General features: G+C 44.3%; 1 protein-coding gene across 6 annotated transcripts in view; it reads right to left on the bottom strand.

The window, feature by feature from the left end:
• The window catches only part of SDK1 (sidekick cell adhesion molecule 1), a 597,718-nt gene that overhangs the window by 182,775 nt on the left and 395,314 nt on the right, over nt 1-19,629 (bottom strand). For all 6 annotated transcript variants that reach the window (XM_081889040.1, XM_081889039.1, XM_081889043.1 and 3 more), the window contains exon 15: nt 11,892-12,028. In XM_081889040.1, coding sequence (XP_081745166.1) covers nt 11,892-12,028 — 137 coding nt within the window. The remainder of the gene's footprint in view (nt 1-11,891; nt 12,029-19,629) is intronic.

Genomic DNA, 19,629 nt, shown 5'->3' on the forward strand with positions numbered 1-19,629 from the left:
ATAATCTCGCTCCCAGAACTGTTACTTAAAACAGCCATTTCATTCTCAGAATGCCAACTTAACGCCACCGCTTTCTCTCTTGCTTCTGATCTTCACTCAAAGACCCACTACTTCTTGAAGTCTCCGGAATGAATCCTTAGCCCTCACCTCCAGCTGTAACTGCATTTGCTTTATTCATTCTTTGAAAAGAAACAACCACTTTGAATCGTGGAAACATCCCGTTGAAAGGTGGTGCATGTGTGGGCAAGGACCTGTTCTTATGTCACATTGTTAGGTACTATGCATAGTAAGGACCTAAGAATATAAGAAGAGGCTGCTGGATCAGGCCAAAGGCCCATCTAGTTCAGCATCCTGTTCTCATCGTGGCCAACCAGATGCCTTTAGGAAACTCGGAAGCAAGACCTGAGAACAAGAGCACTCCCATCACCCTGGGGGGTGAGGTTCCAGTAACTGGTATTCAGAAAGGCATACTACTTTTGAGCATGGAGGCAGAGCACAGCCATCAAAGAATCATAGAATGGTAGAGTTGGAAGGGACACCAAAGGTCTTCTAGTCCAACCCTCAGAAAACACAGCCAAAGAATCCCTGACAGATGACTATCCAACCTCTGCTTTCAAACCTTCAGTGAAGGAAAGTCTGCAACCTCCCGAGGGAGACCATTCTACTGTGAAACAGCTCTTATTGTCAGAAAGTTCTTGCTAATGTTTAGCTGGAATCTCCTTTTTGTAATACTGTATGAATCCATTGCTTTGAGTCTTCCCCTCTGGAGCAGGAGAAAATAGGCGTATTTCATCTTCAACCTGACAACCCTTCAGATTGTTTAAAATGGCTATTGTATCACCTCTCAGTCTCCTCTTCTCCAGACCCTCAACCGTTTTTTATAAGGCTTTGTTTCTAGCAGTCATTGATAGCTTTCTCCACCATGAATTTGTCCAATCTTCTTTTAAAGCCATCCAAATTGGTGGCCATCACTGAGATATATGTATATATATTTACTGATGAACAACAGTTCAGCTGTGCCTTTTGGAATGGACTATCAAGATGCATTCCTTGGTCTCAAAGTTTGGATGTACCACAGATTTATATGAGCTTTTCAAATATCCTCTATTTCCTACCCGCTTTAAAAACTGGTTGCTTTCCAATTCCCACCAGGTGTGAAAGCTGTTTCAGACTCGACAGTCATTCTCTTAACTTTGCAAGGAACTTCTGCGATGAGAAGTTTATGTCTGGGAGAGGAAGAAGCCTCCCCCCTCAGACCACATGGTTAAGCAGATTGAGCATTTCTCCACTGAAAAGGGATGCTGCTGCACATGTCACCGCATAATAAATAAAAACTATATTCATTAACATTTTAATAAAGGAGGAAATGAGCATGATAAGGACAGATGGGCTGTGTATTTCTCAACCCATCTGTTTGGCAGCCCATTCACAGCGCCACACCCAGGAGCAGCTCTGGCTGAAGGCCTCTAATGAAATTCATAGTGAGCTTGGAATATCTCCCTTTTCAGCTTTCATGCAGGTATAGAACTGTGACTTTCTCAGCCAAATCAGCTCACTGCTGCAAGCCTCAATGCAGATTTTCCTGGGGATTCTGCATACCTCAAAGAGTTTGTGTGTGTGTGTGTGACATACTTTGAGTATGTTATTTAGCCTAAACATCTCTGAGGACGTGTTCTCCAAAGAAAGATGGTGTTGATATTATAGTCAGGGATGGGCCCACTTCAGGTTTGTCAATTTTATTTACAGTGGTATCTTGGTTCTTGAACTTAATTTGTTCCGGGAGTCCATTCGAATCCTGAAACCGTTCGAAAACCAAGGCGTGGCTTGCAATTGGCTGCTGGAGCTTACTGCACTCAAGTGGAAACCGCGTCGGATGTTCAGCTTCCAAAAATGTTGGCAAACTGGAACACTTATTTCCAGGTTTGCAGTGTTCAGGAGCCAAGCCCTTCGAGTACCAAGGTACCACACTGTATTTCTTTACAAAAACCCCAAGATCTACCAACTAGAGCCAGGTGTGAAAGAATTAGAGTTTTAGAACAGGGTGCCACTGAGCACATTCAGAGCCTAGGAATTTGGAGTGAGCTCACAATAATTTTACACAAAAAACCACTCCTTGTTAACTTCCTTCATTTCACTAACCTAATTTAGGTGGTGAAAGTTGTCCTGTTGTTCCTATTGCTAAACAATTGGGAGTAAGAAGTCCTTGCTGACCTACTGCAAATCATCCAGAGATTTGCCAGTAGATCCTGATCTACCAGCTTCTGCTCACCACCAATGTAAGTTGCCTCACTGACAATTTCTGTTTCTCACAAACTAAGTTTCTTCATTTCCAGCATGGCATTAGAAAGTTTGTTGCAGAGGAATGAAAATGCAAAACATGTGAGAAAGAGAAGTGCCCTCCTTTAAATCTGAGGGTGGCATTGCTCTGAGGAGACAGCCAATGCCTGAGAGGTGGGAAGAAGAAATAACTTCTTTCATCAGCATCAGAAGGGACTCTTGGCTTTCAGTGACATTTCAGGGATCTCCACAAACAGAAGGAAACTAATTTCCTATTCAGGAAATATTGACAAGAACAAGCTTCAATTACCTTCACATTCTGGGACCACATGGATGCTGTTGTGACATCCTCAGAGCCATAGCTAGGGGGAGAGGGGTTAGCTGGGTTTTTGTCCCAGGTGAAGCCTCCAGAGGGGTACCATTGAGGCTCCCAGCCTGTGTGTGCGTGTGTGCGCGCGCGCAAATGCATGTGTGGAATGCTAAACTGGGTTTTTAACCCAAGTGAAATAAAGCCTAGTTTTGCCCCAGACACCCTCACTTTCACCACATGGTCCTGACTGGCTAAGATCACATTGTGAAAGAGAAGAGATCTCTAAGCAAGGGCAAAATGAAAACACAAAACTGGAACATTGGGGGTGCAGGGGCAGAGGTATAATGGCTGGTGTGAAAAGAGGCAAACATTCTCTGCAGTAGCAGTGCATTTTCAGGAGATGTTCCAGGCCGCCCAGAATCTTCACAAAAAGGGCCAAGCACTAAACTGGTTTGAAAACGTAAAATAGCATTTTGTGAAAAGGTAATACCAGCTCTTTTCATGTTTCATTCATGTTTCATTCTGCAATAATCAAGCAACTTCAGAGATTCCATCTAAAGAAAATGGCATCACATCCAGGCATCACAGTCTTCTATTTCTGCTCTTCGTGGTTGCTAGGGTGAAGTCAATGACTGTGTAATAATGACGAGAAACTGTACAGGGGAAACGTCACACCAGCATCACTAATTCAGAGCTTTGCTGGCAAGAACAAGAGCAAGTTAACTTCCACTAGGATAGTCTGCCAGCTGAGTTATGAAGGCTGCATCTCAAAATATATTTATTGTAACAGGGTTTTTTTGGGGGGGAGAAAGTCCAATTTCTGGCACAGTGGGAACCAGGAATATTAGGAGAGGCTGTCACTTGAAAAAGAGTACAAGGAAGCCTGGAAACTTGCAGGAAGCCATCAACAAAAAAGCTGGCCTGACAAAAGATTTCCCTGTATCTGTGATAGCTGTGATTCAATGATGTGTGTGCACCAAAGCTATCTGGATTTATTGGACCAAGTTATTCTCTAGTAAATCACAGCACTGAACCAAAATGCTGTTTTCCAAACACCCCTGGAAAGCTGCTGAAAGAGAAACAAAGAAACAACGCTAGTCCTGCTTGGGAGTAGACCTACATATTAGGGATGTTCTACTCATGGAATTAAATTCAGTGTCTCCCTTCATGTAGGACTCAAGATGGATTTTCTCCTCATGGCCTTTGTATCAAATCCTGGAGCCCATTTCATACATGCATATTAAAAACTTTCAATCCTAAATTTCAATCCTAAGGACACATACTTTTTCTGTGTGTGTGTGTGTGTGTGTGTGTGTGTGTGTGTGTGTGTTTGACTTCCAAGTATGGTATGGGTGCTGAGCAGCAAAATGTGGGAGAACTACTGATTGATTGCAGGAGCTGGATGAGACCCAATGCTATGTGAATCACAGATGGAATATAGCAAAGATGTTCATTTCCCCACCCACTCAATAATAGCGGAGACCCCTCCTTTCACCACCATTTGTTGGTCTTTCACGGTTGTTCTCTTATGAATAAAAATAATGTGTGTTGTGTGGTGACTAAAGAACGAACAAAAATGAATAGGAAAGAGAAACTAAGGCCAGACTAAACTAATAAATAAATTGGAAGAGGAGGAGGAGGGGGGAGAACAACAACAACAACAACAACAACCTTCTAACTAGAATGCTAAATGTCCATAGATGACCTAATTGTCACCGGTCTGTTTCATGGAGCAATTTGGTTTCATCCATTAACCTCAACTGTAAACACCACTCGAGAGTGCTTAACCCAAGCCACTTGATCTAGTGAACAGTTTGATTCAACAATGGAGCCTATTAATCTCTCTACCAACTTAGGGTTGTGCTCTGTTTATATGCTGCATCTGTAGAATACTTTATTTATTCTTCTTCCCTTCTCCTGGTAGAAGATAAAAGATCTGGCAGGAAGAGGAGATTAAACAGAAAACTAATATAAACGAACCCTATTCATCTCCTGGGCACTCTGCTTTGCACAGAAAAACGTGGTTGGAGGGGGAAGATTTGCTTTCTCGTGGAGCCAAGGATTGAGCAAGTTCGCAGAGTACCTTTAAAATTTAAATAGCAATCCTCCTCTTGACAATCAAACTAAACCTTTTCAAAGGCTGCTCCTCCCTTAAGCCTTTAAGGAAAAGAAGAAAGCTGAATGGCAAAGCGGCTTCTTGCACTGTATAAAAAGGACAAGAGAGTTTCACATGCTGGATCCACTTGGTTGCCCTTTTCCAGCCTCCTCCCAGAATAGGAAACATTCCATAAAAATGTCAACACCCCCTTCGCCTTCCTCTGGGGATTACTGTCACTTGCCTGACACAGAGAGCCCAGAGAAGCTCCGCGCTGCAGTGACAACAGACACAACAGGTCAAGCTATTAAATAAGCCTCCATTATACTGAACAGACAGTGCTAATCTTTCATTTTGCGTAAGCTACCCTAGAATACATTTCTCAGGCTGTACTTGTTCTCTCTTTTTTTGCTGCAGCTCACACTATCTGAAATAGCTCCCATTTTCAGTTGTCAGTTTTCAAAAACATAACATCCTACTGTGGATGGACACTACAGTATTTGATATGAAATTCAAGTCCCGAGAAAAAAAAGATTCCCCAGTAAGATTGGTTGGGGTATATCTGTAGGTCACATCATGATGTGAAGTGAAATCCACATGGCTGGCTGAAAACAGGAGTCATAGAATGATAGAATTGTAGAGTTGGAAGGGACCATGAGGGTCATTTAGTCCAGCCCCAGCAATGCAGGATTATTATTTTTGCCCTATGTGGGGTTCAAACCCACAACCCTGATATTAAGAGTATCGTGTTCTACTGACTGAGCTATCCATGTGATCAGGTGTACCCACCAAGAATCTTCCATGTCTCACCACCTGAATTAGATGACTGGCCACCTTTGCTTCTGCCTTTGGTTGCCTTAGAGCAGTGGTGGCCAAACTTGGCCCTCCAGCTATTTTGAGACTACAACTCCCATAAACCCTAGCTCACAGGACCAGTGGTCAGGGATGATGGGAACTGTGGTCCCAAAACAGTTGGAGGGCCAAGTTTGGCCACCACTGCCTTAGAGTGTTGCAAGAGTTTGTCCAAAGTTGGCTTGCATAGGAACTCCAAGGGTTCTTAAGAGTCAACTCAAAGGTCCTCCTCTGGTGCAATGGGTCAATGCATCTGGCTGTGAACCAGAAGTTTGGTGGCTCTAGCCCATTCAGAGATGGCTCTGGGCAGGATTCCTGCATTGCAGGGGGTTGGACTAGATGACCCTCTAGGTCCCTTCCAACTGTACAATCCTATGATTCAAAGGAGAGGGGGGCTTTTAAAATCCCTCCCCAGAAAGCCTAAGTTCAATATCTAGGCCATAGAAGGGTCCCCATTCCCACTCTTTTTTTCGAAATCAGTAGAGTGTGCAGATGTCTCTTGGAAGGACTTCCAGTCTCAGAGGGCACTGCTCTGGAATCCCCAATGGGCTCTAAAGCATGAAAGGGCAACAGAGGGGGCCGGGGAGGAAATTCTCCTTCCTCATTATTTCTCTCCTTGGTGTGCTGCTGCCGCAAAATTGACTGAATGGGGATGGTGCTCTGGAGAGCCCATAGTATGATCTGGGGGGTGGGGAGGCCTTTCAAACAATCACCACCAGCCCAGTCCAAATCCTTCAAGGCCAGAGGGTGCTGCTTTGTTGGACTCCTGAAATTTGGAAGACTCACTCCCATCACACATACCCCATCGCAGAACCCAAAGGCTATGAAATAAGAGAATGGCACTTTAAGGGCACCGACAGAAGGCTGGGGCCAAGAGCAGGCCTCATCCAGTCAGCCTTGGAAGGCTTTTGCACTTTGCTGAAGCAAAAGCTCCCTTTCAGTGTCGGACTTTAACTTTTCATCCATCCATTGATAATTTTGTTTGTATGCTGCCTTTCCACAAAAAGAACCGTGTTCACAGCGGCTTACAAGAAAGAAAACTGGAAAATATCTCAAATATCTCAAAATATGTCAAGAAATCACAAGATTGTCACAATTAAAATTGATCCAAGAACAATTTCATGATACCATAATAAAAAACAAAATAGCAGTAAAATAGAGTAAAAATTAAGAAGAAATGGGTATAAGATGAGATAGTCAAAAATAATATTGATAATGCAGCGAAAAGAAGAAAAGAAACGAAGGAAGCCACATATAGGTGGAGGGAAGTCAAAATTTATGTCTGTATATTTAGTTTGTAGGTTTGTTTTTTTTGTAATCTAAGTTGGGAGGTGCATGTATCTATGTATAATAAGTTTGTTTAGTGTTCTGGTTTGTGTTTGTAAGTATTGCATTTATCAATAAAAGTTTAAAAAAGCCAAATATATCAATATTTAAAAACATTTCAGTGCTATAAATATAGCACAATTAACAACTTCCTGCCTTCTGACAACAGTAAAGATAACAAGAAGCCTGACAGTTTCAACATGGTGCAAGAAACCCCCTTCCTATGATGATGTTGCTCACAGTCTCTCTCTTATAAGGCTACCAAGGGCAGGGCATGGGGTAGCTGGCAACACCCCTCCTATGGTGTTCCTTCAACTAGCTTTTGCCAAGTGCTCTGTTCAAGGTCTGAACAGACACCCCCATGAGAGCTTAGAGTCTGGCCAGGACCACAGTCAGACAAAGGATAAGGACAGGGAGAGAGGCTTCCTTTTGGAAACCTCAAGGGTTGTTCAAGAAATCCGCTTTTTCAGAATCAAATCAGCTTATTCCTGGATCCATTTGGGGAAGGGGAAAATTGATAACAGGAAAAGAATAGGAATAGTCAAAATCCTGCAGCTGAAGAAGCATAGCTGGAAAGTGAGTATTAGCAATAAAAAAAAGGATGGCCAGCCTGCATGGATCAACCTTTCTGGACCATTCAGCTTTTATTGCCTTGCGGGTGAAGCGGTAACAACAAGCAATTGTAACCGAAGAAGAGGCAAAAATGCCAACAGAGCGAGGCATATAATGTTGATGGCAGCAATTTCTGGCCCTGCTCTTTGGCCATGACTCCTGGCTTGTTCAGTGGTCCTACTGCCTTGGTTAATCTTCTCTTCTGAAGGCTCACAGCTGTCTCTGGACTCCTGGCTCGAAACTGCTGCCCATCGCCCAGCCCTGACAGTCTCCCTAATACTATGTTTACCTTTTTCTTAGGGCTCATCCACACTTCCACGTGCCCAGTGTCTAGAAAGCACTTGACCCCTTGACCCACACTTTCTAGCCATGGGTCTGAGTGGTTTCCCCTTTGCTCCACGCTCCTTTCCCAGGGAAAGCTCACTCCTTAGTGTTAAATCAGAGCAGACGTCAATCCGGAGAAAACCCGAATTGCCGTTTGCTCCAATGGAATGCTAAAGAGCAGTTTTCCCTGGGGGAAGGCAGCAGACAAGAAGAAGCGTGGACAAGCTCTTGGCTGAATGGCACTGAAGGAAAAGCGCTGTGTCAGGTCAAGTCGTCCAGGCAGCAAGCGATTAGTCCTCCGAGATTTGGACTTGCTAAACTACCTTCTTTGGCAACAAATAGCAAACGTTATGAAATCTCAGGCTACCTGCACATCCAGGGCAACGGGTGCTACTGGTCTTATCAAAGCATTCTGTCCTCAACAGAACCAGTGAACAAATTGAGGACACAGCAAGGTAACAGGCACACATTATAAAAACAAGTTCCTGTTAGGCTTCCTGATGAAAACCCCTCACAGTATTAAAACTTTACAGCATTGTGTCTGCAATACACCCTTAGCAACTGGAAAAAAGTCATGCAGAGGCTCCCATAAACTGGGATTAGGATGCATAGCACATATTGCACCACTGCTGACAGTTAAACAGCTACAAATATAAGCAAATGAGCTTGGGGGAAGCATATGTAAAAACTAGCAGCAGTTAAAATATATGAAAAGGCACCTGTACCACCAAAAGAACAAGCAGAAGCACTGAAAGCAATTTTTGACTGAAAGGACAAAGGAACTTCTGGATGCAGAGACAAAAGTGACGGTGTGTGTAATAGCAAGTATAGCTGCACACAAAGATGCTGGCATAAAACTGACACAAAGCCTGCCCTAGAGCATAGAGCAGGGGCCAGGAAATCACCAGCAAACAAAAGATGGAAGCATTAACCCCACTCTCGGGTTGCATGCTGCCAAACATGCTCTTCTTTTACACATGCACACACAGGCAGTTTCCGTAGTGTTGTAGCACTTCACGGGTGATTGAAGACACATGAGAAAGGAAGTGCTTACATATTCCTACCACCAGTCTGGCTGTTAATAGCAGGAAAGGTTTAATATTTAAATGCAATGAGGGAAATGCAGAATGGCAGCTAGAAACTTGGGGTCTGTATATGATGAACACAAACACCAAACAATGCAGGGCCTTGGTTTCTCCTTGGAACAGCTACATGTACAACAGAGTATTTGATGCTTTTCCTACTTCCTTTGACTAGTAGAATTAAGCAGTTTCCCCCCTTCAAATGCTAATAATCATTTCACACACTCCACAGAATGAGACACAGGCTGGATCTAGACACAGCAAAAAAGTGCTTAAGAAAAATGCATTGTAACCTTTATATTGAGAAATCAGGTGGGCAAAAATGGAACCCCACAGTGCCATCTGTTGTCACAGTGTTAAATCACATATAAAACACATATAAAATGCCTTTTCTTTAGCAATCTAGCTGAGCTCACAGAGATGATGAAGTTCTGGGCTTTTCCACTTCGGGCTTTAGGGTGTTGCAGTTTTTAATGCTTATGTTAAAAAAAAATCTATGTGTATAGAAAACTAGCATGTCAATGAGAAAGGCTTAGCATAAACTGATGTGCTAGTTCACTAGATGAAAGAGGTTTTTAAAAATAAAAATATAGAATGGGGGACCGTGCAGAAACATGGCACTCCTCACTTGCAGTTTGAAGTGGCAAAATCCAGAGTTCTGCCACCTCTATCTACCAATTGTATTGAATACCCATTCATGGACAGTCATTTTGAGGGCTTACTTGGGCTGTTTGCTTGCACCCTCTTTACCCTTGTCCGAGATGGGATGCATATATTCCATGTGAATCACAGAGGCTAAAATGCAGGAGGCTAAAACGCAAAGCCTAAAATGCAGGAGGAGGAGGAGGTAGGTTTTGAAAGGATTGTCAGGATAAAGCCTGCAGGGCAAATACTGCAGCTGACTCAGAGCCTGCTGATCCTCGATTTTAGGATGAGGATGCTTGACTCTCTCCTAGAATGGCATTCATGAAGGCTGGAAGTTAAGCAAAGTTGCCCACACTGCAGACCCTATCATTATTAATCCATCCCAATGTTTAGAGGATTAGAGCGCAGTCCTGTTTGCCCTCTCTGTTTGTAGTTTTGAGAGCATCAGTTTCCCTGTACTGCTAGCCAGTGACCATTTCTGTGGTGCAAAGACTTGCACCGTCAACAACCCACTGATTTTTACAATAACTGCCCTGTATGAAATACAACACAGTGAATCATTCCCTCCTTTGCAGATGATGAACACAAACCAAGACACAACAACTTGCCTAGGGTTGCCACAGGAGTCCAGGACCAACCAGGATTGAAATCCAAACTCCACCTGGCATCCCTTTCCATTATCCCTCCCCAAAAGCATTGCTGACAGGAATGGCTCTCTACTTCCTTAGGCTGTGTCTCCTTTTTGTTTCTGTGCTTCCAGACAAAAAGCTTTGTGAAATTTATGCACAGAGAACTAGCCTGTGGTAGATTACGATGCCATCAGCTAAAATCAACGGATTTGTCTGACAGCGTGTGAGAGTTCAGAAAATCCCTTCGTACCCTTCAGGATTATCAAAGCAATTTCTGTAGGATGTTATCAGATCTCGACTGAGCTTCTTACAGATTTTTAGAGGTGAATTACTATATTTTCCAGTTGACAGTATCATCCCTATTTCCAGGACAGTCTCCTGCAAAGCCTGATATTCTGGATTACATCTGAAGGCCACTCAAAACTGCATGCCGAAGCCCATCTTTCTAGCCCCTGAATATTGTGGTTGCATTTATATTCCATAGTGTGCGTGCTGAGCATGGCCAGATAAACAACAGAGTGATTGAAGTACAAGGTAGGGCCCTTGGCTAAAATAGATACTCGGCAGCAGACCAGATGTAGCTCCCCCCCCAAAAAAAATTAACATTCATGTAAATAAACATGAAGCCTTTCCATTTACTTTGAAGCCCTACAGACATGGATAAAGTATGTATCCACTGGTGTATGTGTGTGTCTGCATGCACACACACACACACACACACACACACACACTCCACTCTTCCTCGACTGAATCTGTCTCCTTCATTTCTCCATCTCAGTCACCTTGATTTGGCAGGAAGAGAGAGAAGCAAAGGCTGCATCAGAAATAAGGGTGGTATGGTTGGTGGGGGGGGGGGGAGGGAGAGGAGATCAAATGGGCAGAGGAGGAGGCAGGGAGGTTCAAAGGTATGAATAAAGGCTGCCTGCTTCAAACCTGAATCTCACAACCTGTTGCTGAATCAGGGACGTGGCAGCCACAGTTTCTCGGCTCTAACCCCTGCCCCACCTCCTTTTCCTTCTCCTAGGAGCAGGACTCTGGGGCAGGAACCTAGAGGGAGAAGCCCTCACTTCCTCATCTCTTGGTTGTCGGTAGCAGACTTCATGCCTCTGCAGCATGAGCTGGACCCAAGGAGAAGCCTTACCAGTGGTGGTGAGAGGGTGTGTTCCTCAAGAGAGGAGACGAGATGGGGACAGGGAAGAAAAGGCTCTTAGTGGAAGATGCATGGAGAGTGAAGAAGGGCAGGTGGCCTTCCACTGGACTCTGGGACTATGAGAGCCCTGGTAAGAAAATGCCAGCTCAATTATATTTTATGAGAGTGACTGCCATGACAACAAGCCTAAGCCGAGCATCAGGATTACACCGGGGCTGCATAATTGCACTCCTGAGCAGTGAACATCCAGGCAGTCGCCCTGGCTTCTTAAGTCAAAGATAATGCCATGTGCAACAGCTCTGAAGAGCAGCAGTGACTGGGGGGGGGGGGACAGGAGCTCCCAATTAGAGTCCCCAATGGGGCAGAACATTTGCCAGGGGGAAATGGTTGTTCTTTTAGAATAACATTTCTTATTTAAAAATTATTAATAATCCGCATGCACATTTGCAAGAGAAGAAACAGATACCCAGGCTTCGCATCATTTCTCACGCCTACCCAAGAGAGACCTGGGAGGGGAAGGGAGGAAAACAACAACTCCAAATAAAATGCCTTCGCATAAATGGGTGAAAATCAGTTTCGCCGCACTTACTGTTCTCAGACAGCTCGACAATGTAGTGCAGGACGGGGCTGTTTCCATTGAAGGGACGCACCCAGGAGAGGACCACGCTGCGGCTGAAGGAAGCGTTCAAGGTGGCCAGGAGGTTCTGCGGTGGGTGAGGCAATTCTCTGTGAAAAGCAGGGTGGGGAGACAAGGAGAAGAGGGCGTCGCAAATTAAAACAAAAAGCAAAGAAGGAAGAGGTCCACCTGTCACTCTGTAGGTCACAGACAAATGTTAAAATGTTAAAATGGATCAGCTTAATGTAAAAGTGAAATAATAATAATAATAATAATAATAATAATAATAATAATAATAATAATAATATTCAGTGCAATGCTGAGTTTTTGTGTGGTTTCTCAGTGGTGATTTATGTGGAAATTCCTAAGGTTGACACTTAAATAGCTAATGGCTCTGTTACTTAACATGGGAAAAAAGCCAGTTTTCAAATTTGTTTTTTTAATTGAGACAACTTGGCCCATAAATTCTTTTTACAGCGAGTTCTTAGTAATGGAATAGCTGTAAAACATATGAATAGGAAACCAACGCCTGAGGAGAAAGGGGGGAGGAGAGATGATTTAAAGTGGAATTTTTCATACTTGGGCGAGCAGAAGACACTGCCACCATCCATGAAGAGCCCCCAATCAAAATTATTGTACGTACTCTTAGGTTGCTACCGTTTAAGATTCATGCTGCAGCCTCCGCCTGGTAGATCCCTAACAAAATAGAGGTGCTGTTCTTTTCTAAACCACCCAAGCGAAAAATGCCTGCAAAAAACACTTGGGAATGCTAAATGGAATGCTTAAAATCTAAAGTAAAATGAACAAAACATAGGATTTAGTAAAGCACACAATATCTAAAAACAGACACACAAATTATGAAAAGTAAGCACCCACAAATATGTGGCAGTAGATGGGTAAGGCACATTGCTTATGGCCTCAAAGCACTGGGAAGACTTGCTGTGAGTTCCAGCCAGCCAAGGCTGTACAAGAGAAGTCCCAGTGCCTGAAGCAGAATAGGGGAAGCTGCCTTAGCTGTCAGTCCATTTGTCCACATAGTTCAGTATTGTCTACACTGGCGGGCAGCAGCTGTTCAGGATTTCAAAGAGGAGCCTGTTTCTGCCCTGCCTGGTACACCAGGAATTGAAGCAGGAACCTTCTGCATGCAAAGTATGTCTTCCACCCCCAATCTATGGCCCCCACTGCAAAACTGAGAAAGGAGCCTTTTACCAAATCAGACTATTGGTTCATTGATCTTAGTGTGGTCTACATTGACTGGCAGCTCCTGGACAAGGATCTTGCCTAGCCACTACCTAGAGATGTTAGTTTGGGATTTGCTTGCAAAAACATGTATCCTACCTAACTTCCCCCCTCCCTCCTCAGATTGCAATAAAAACATTGTATTTTATTTATTGCATTTTCATCCAAAGGTGGCATACATGGTTCTTCTCTCTGTCCTCATTTAATCCTCACACAACAACCCTGTGAGGTATGCTAGGCTAAGAGGCAGTGAGTGGCCCAAGGGCGCAACCAGTGAGCTGCATGGCCAAGTGGGGATTTGAACCCTGGTCTCTCAGATCCCAGTCTGATGCTGTAACCGCTGCACAACACTGTCTCTCTCCCAATAATAAATCAAAAGACTAACCATTTGCTAGCCATTAATGGCAGACCAGCACCCATCACTTGTCAGCATCTTCCTTGAGCCAGTACCACCAACTGGACTCATGCACTTCAGCCTGACTGGGCTAGGCGAGCTGGGTAGCACTTTCAGAGACCACCTTCTGGACAGGAACAGGTCAAAGTGCTGTGGACTCACAGCTTAGAGTTGTGAGCACCGGATTCACTTCCACAAGACGACAGTCGTCGCACAGCAGAGTATAGCAGAGTCTAGCAGAGTATATAAACGACTCGGAGAGCAGCTCTGTAGAATATCTTCTTTATTCTGTCTACAACTATAATACAACTATATACAGAGCTAAATGGGTTCTAAGCATAAATGAATGCTAAACTGCATTGAGTGTCTGCAGCTGCTCTTAGCAGCAACCTTATATGTACACACGATCTCTAACACTCAGTCTCTCTCTCTCTCCAACACACTGACTGACTGACTGACTGACTGACTGACTGACTCTTTGATGTGGTGCTGGAGCAGAATAAGTAGAGAGCAGAACACGCCTCCTCCTCTCTGGAGAGTCAGCAGAGATCATCAGGAGATTCTTGGATATGGGAGGGGTGAAATCTCCTAATCACCTGGAGTGGCCCACTCTTCCCAGTCACATGATGGGGGTTGTCTTTGCCTACATCATGAATTTAAGTGAAATAGTAGCAGGTTTGGGGTGCCACCACCGGGCAATGATCCCACCATTCAGGTATATATCAACAGATAGATAGACAGATAATTGGGGTGAGGGGTGTTGAGGGAGGGAGTTTGCATTCTCTGCCTCAGCTGTTTGAATGTCTTGTGTGAGACCTACTCATACCTAAAACGACCCGGATCTTTTTCTTCTTGGCATTTCCCATCAAAGTGAAGCCCTTGCCCAAAGTGAAGCTCTTGCGTGGGAAAAGCAACCATCCTAGCAATTTGTCATGGACTGCTCAGTGGAAGTTCTCTCTCAATATCAATTATTGCTGACCCTGGCTGGTCAGACCAAAAAGCAGTAATTGTACTTGACATTCTTTAATTAAAAAATGTACTCATTCCTTTTCATAATTTATTAAGCTGCTGCACACTGAGCACCGTCTAAAACCACAACCAGTCCACATTCATAAACAAGTGCAATTTCAGCCCAGGGATGTGGCTTTAAATCAGAGCTGCAAAATGCATGCCCTGAATTTTAGATTCCTTCCTGTGGTTGAAGTGAAGAGAGGAGAAATGAATTTAATTTTGCATTAACTTTGAACCATGGCCCATAGTTTATGTAGCCCACCCCAGGCTGCCTAGCTTGAACTGAAAAACAAAATTATGCTTGGGCTCACATAAGGCCGTAAGAGCCCTGCTCCATCAGGCCAAAGACCCATTTTGCCATCTGCTCTTACAGTGGTCAGCCTGCAACCAGGACCTGAGCTCAACAGCTCTCTCCCCCACCTGCCATCCTCAAGAACTGGCCTCCAAAGACCTTCTGCCTCCAGCAGTGGAGGGAGGACATAGCCCTTGTGGCTAGCAGCCATGGATGGGCTTGTCCTCCATTAAAAGATGCTGGAAGTTGACGACAGAAAGGGCTTTTTCTTGAACTCTAAGCCTTGAGGGCAGCTTTTCTGCACCATCAAGCAAAGGAAGGCATTCTCACATCAGTGGAAGCCAAGTGTCTGCACTGACTTCCGGTAGCACCAGGCCCCGAGACCTTGCAGGACCTTGAAAGTTGTGTTGAGGGCCTTGAGGTTTGGGTGCTAGGCACCCACAACATTTCTTGTGGGTGATTGGGCACCCAGAGCCCCCTATAGATGGTGCCCTTGCAGGAGATTGAAGTGCTCCTTGCAAGCAAAGTTCCACTGCATAGAATGGCTGGAAAGGGACCTTTTCTACTTGCTTCAGAGGAGACCCAATGTAAGACTCACATACTGTTTGTAACTGATCATGTTACTGAGATCTGTCACGTCCCAGTTAAAGCCAGCCATTCTGTAGTGCTGGCAGGATTCTGCAGGAAAGTGGTGAAATTGATCAAAACAGGAATGTATGGTATCTTGGAGTGTGGGTTTTTCTTTTTTAATGTTACAATGTATTCTTTCCATATGTAACTAACTCTGGGAACTTACAGAGAAGAGAAGGTTAATTAATAATTGTAAGAACTTTTTTTTTGCTTTAACTATTTATTTTGTGCTTTTCATCTTGTGAACTGCCCCGAGATCTTTGGGGAAAGGGCAGTATATAAATTTAAATAATAAATAAATTGATAAATAAATGGTACCTAACCAATGCAGAGCAAAAGATGCAGTTGTGGATTCAAAGCATAAGATCATAGAATCATACAGTTGCAGATTGGGAAGGGGCCATGGGGTCATATAGGCCAACCCCTTGCAATGTACTGTCGGAATCTTTTTCCCAGTGTGGGGCCTGAAACCATGGCCCCTGGATCTCAGGAGCCATGGCTTCAGGCCCCACACTGGGAAAAAGATTCTGACAGGCTCTACCAACTGAACTATCCCAGCTATAAATAGTGTTTGCAGAGGCACCAGGTGGTTACAGAAGCACAAAGTATGAACATGCCTGTCACAGTACATGTGTTTATTGGCTAGGTCTGTTTCCTTGTCACTTTAAAGATATCCATTCAAAGCTTCTCTACAGTTAGCAGCCCAGGCTGCTCTCATTTTGCTCAAGTAAACAGTTGATACAGAAGGGAATCGTTTCCGCTTGTTTCAAATTCTAGCCTTTAGTGGAAATTTAAAAAGGCTCCTTGATATCTGAAACACTGAACATCTAGCTTGTCTATGCACATCAGGAAAACAGGCTTGATCTCCATTTGGTGAAACTCTGTAAAAGCTAATATTCCTGTTAGGTTACTTCAAGTTTAAATGCAAGTTCCTGTTGAGGATTTGATTTGAGCAGATTGTCTTGCAAGACTCCCTGCAAATTTTAATATTGATATTTTGAAGCATCGATCAATTTGAAGTTCTTGAACTGTGGAATTTGTATCCCTCTTCATTAGTACACTGCGTGCTCATTAGAGCTGATATATTGGAGCAAACTCATTTTGTCTCCTGTATCAGGTGTACAGTATAGGCAGTCACCTTGAGTCCACACTAGCAAGGGCAAACCATAACAGGTCTTTGGGGCTAAGCAGCCCTCCGTACTAACTTGTTAAGGCCATAAAATACAAGAGCAATGAACTGTTGCCTTCTGAACTCAGCAACTGCCAGCACATGATGATGCTTATATACAGAAGTCCCTGGAGGCTGAGGAAATGAGCATGCAAGAAACATCTCTTGCCAGAAAGGATCGTTTACAACTGAAGAGCACCTCTCGAGTGAGGAAATGTATTGGTCTCTCAGTTGTACACAAAAGTGGAGGTTAACCATTATTAATCTCTCTTGAACAAATGCCTCCATGTCACATATAGGAGAACACTAAAATTAAGAGTGAGGAGGGTGAGAAATTAGTTACCACCACCATTGTGAACAGTTCTGTCCATCTTTCATTGGGAAGAAATTAAAATCTCCTTGCTCTAAACATCCATGGAATTATTGCATACTAACTGGATGTCAGAGTGGGATGGAGAGGATCAATATTGGGCTATTTCCATGTCAGAACAATTTATTTCTTTCACAATATTTATATACCAGTTGATTGTGGTAAAACCTCAAAGCTGCACGCACGCACGCACACACACAACCAAGAAGAAAAGATTGCTAAGTCAGAGGCTGCTGAATAACCAGCTGGGAAATTGGATTGGGCTCCTGAAACTGGTGGTCTGGTCCTTGTGTTGGGTCTTTCACAGAAGATGTCCCCAAAGTTGGACTCACCAGAGGAACTGAGTGCTTCCCATGCTACCATGCATGGCATTTGGGAGGCCATCAAAAGGCAAAGCAGTGCTCCGCTTCAGACCAGGATGCGGGCGATCAAATCACCTCAGGCTTCAGGCCAAAGTGGGTGGGGCTTGAGATGAGACTCCTAAGGCCCGTTCACCTCCAGTCTTTGTTGGAGATTCAGGATAGAAAGAACGTAAGAACATCAGAAGTGCCTGCTGGGTCAGATCAATGACCCATCTAGTCCAGCAACTTGTTCTCACAGTAGCCAACCAGATTCCTCTGGGAAATCTGCAAACAGGACCTGAGCACAAGAGCGCTCTCTCCTCCTATATTTCCCAGAAACTGACATTCAGAAGCATTGCTGCTTCCAGTTGTGGAGACAGAGTACAGCTATCCTGGCTAGCAGCCACCAATAGTCTTAGCCTCGCCCGTGAATTTGTCTAATCCTATTTTAAAACCACCCAAATTGGCGGCGATCGCTGCTCCTTTGGGAGTGAGCTCTGCAGTTTAAATCTGTGCTGCATGAAGACTCCCTCTCTTTTATCTGTCCTGAGTCTTCCAGCTATCAGTTTCATTGGATGTCCCTGAGTTTGAGTGTTATGAGAGAAGGAGAAAAACAGCAGAATTCATTTCTGGAATCCGCTGCCACAAAATGTGGTGATGCTCACTAGCTAGGAAAGCTTTAGAAGAGGACTGGACAAATTCATGGAGCAATGTTTACCAATCATAGTCATGATGAAACCTCCAGGTTGAGAGGCCTATGCCACTGGACACCAGTTGCTGAAGAGCAACAACTGGCTTTCATGCTGAAATATACTCAGAGTCGAGAGTGGATTTCATGCTCTTTATTCAGCTCATAGTGGTGAGGAGGGGATGAAAGTCCCCTCAAAGTATCTGCTTTATATACATTATTTACACAATGGGCTGCAGGTGATTGGCTAATTCCGGAATTCTCCTGTAGGCCAATCAGGTTCTGGATTCACTTCTATCTGGAGCTGGATTGGATGGCTCCTGCCGACCAATCATACTGCTGCATTGTTCTAGGACCAATCAGACTGCTGCAGTCTGAATCCTATTGTTCTAGGACCAATCAGACTGCTTCATTTTGGATCCTATTGTTCTAGGACCAATCAGACTGCTGCAGTTTGGATCCTATTCAACTCAGTACATAACACATGCCTTGCTTGTGGGCTTTTAGAAGCCATCTAGCTAGCTACTCTAGGAAACAAGAAAGACCGTTTGCTTGACCCAGCCAAACCCTTCTTCGTGTTCTTAAACAGTTCCTCATCCTTTTACAACATAGTGTGAAGAATCACCCAAACACATGTGTGTGCCAAAACCATTTGCAAAATGCACACGCACCAGTTTTGCTTCAGCGCTTGTCTAAGCTCTGAACCATCAAAAACACTACACTGTTGGTGACAGTCTCCTGGGACTCTGGAGAAAAGTCCCCATTTGCCTTCCTATATAAACATGAGAGGACTGTTTCACTGCTGTAGTGAGGCTGGAAGAAAAAAGGTAAGGTATTCAAAAAACGATACATGGCAGACACAAATACCCTAATGTTTGAGAAACAGTTTGTGACTGCCAGAGGATGGCTGAAGAAATTTACTCAACAAACACCCACAGAGTATCTTACAAAATTAGCTAAAAGCAAGCTATTTGCTAAGGGAAATAAACTAGGCATGTTTTTGGAAAGATTTCTCAGGGAAAAAAAGAGCCCAACAGCAGGTAATTAGAGAGACTGTGACTGAAGAGAGGATTACCAAGAAGGCGAAGGAGATTAAGCAAGCCTCCTTGTCAATTTGAAAAAGAAGAAGAGAAAAAGCTTTCCTTCCTGGTCACAAAAGACTGTCTAAGCCAAATCTGCCATGAAGTTTGACTTGCGGTAAGTGGTTCAGCAGGAGGATATTTTAAAGGGGAAAGGCATCCTCGGTTCCTCAGGTCTCCTTTGTGCAGAGGAACCAGAGGCCACTGGACCATTTGGCTCAGCCTTGCCGGCACTGACTTGCAGCAGTGCCTCTCCTGCGTCACAGACAGTGGCCCTTCCCAGCCTTATCTGGAGCTGCCAGGAGCTGAACCTGGGACTTGGGGCAGGCAACCCTTCCTCTAGCACAGGAAGCCACAGGTGTAGCAAGCCCAGGTGGTACCCAGTGCAAGCCCAGGTGGTACACCCCACATCGACAGCTCAGGGCAGGCTTGGGAGTTGCAGGTGGGCACCAAATGTCATCTCCTCAGCGATGAAATCTGGGGTGGTCCGCCCCCTTCC

This window comes from Podarcis melisellensis (genome assembly GCF_964234715.1).
Source record: "Podarcis melisellensis genome assembly, chromosome: 14".
Lineage (NCBI taxonomy): Eukaryota > Metazoa > Chordata > Lepidosauria > Squamata > Lacertidae > Podarcis > Podarcis melisellensis.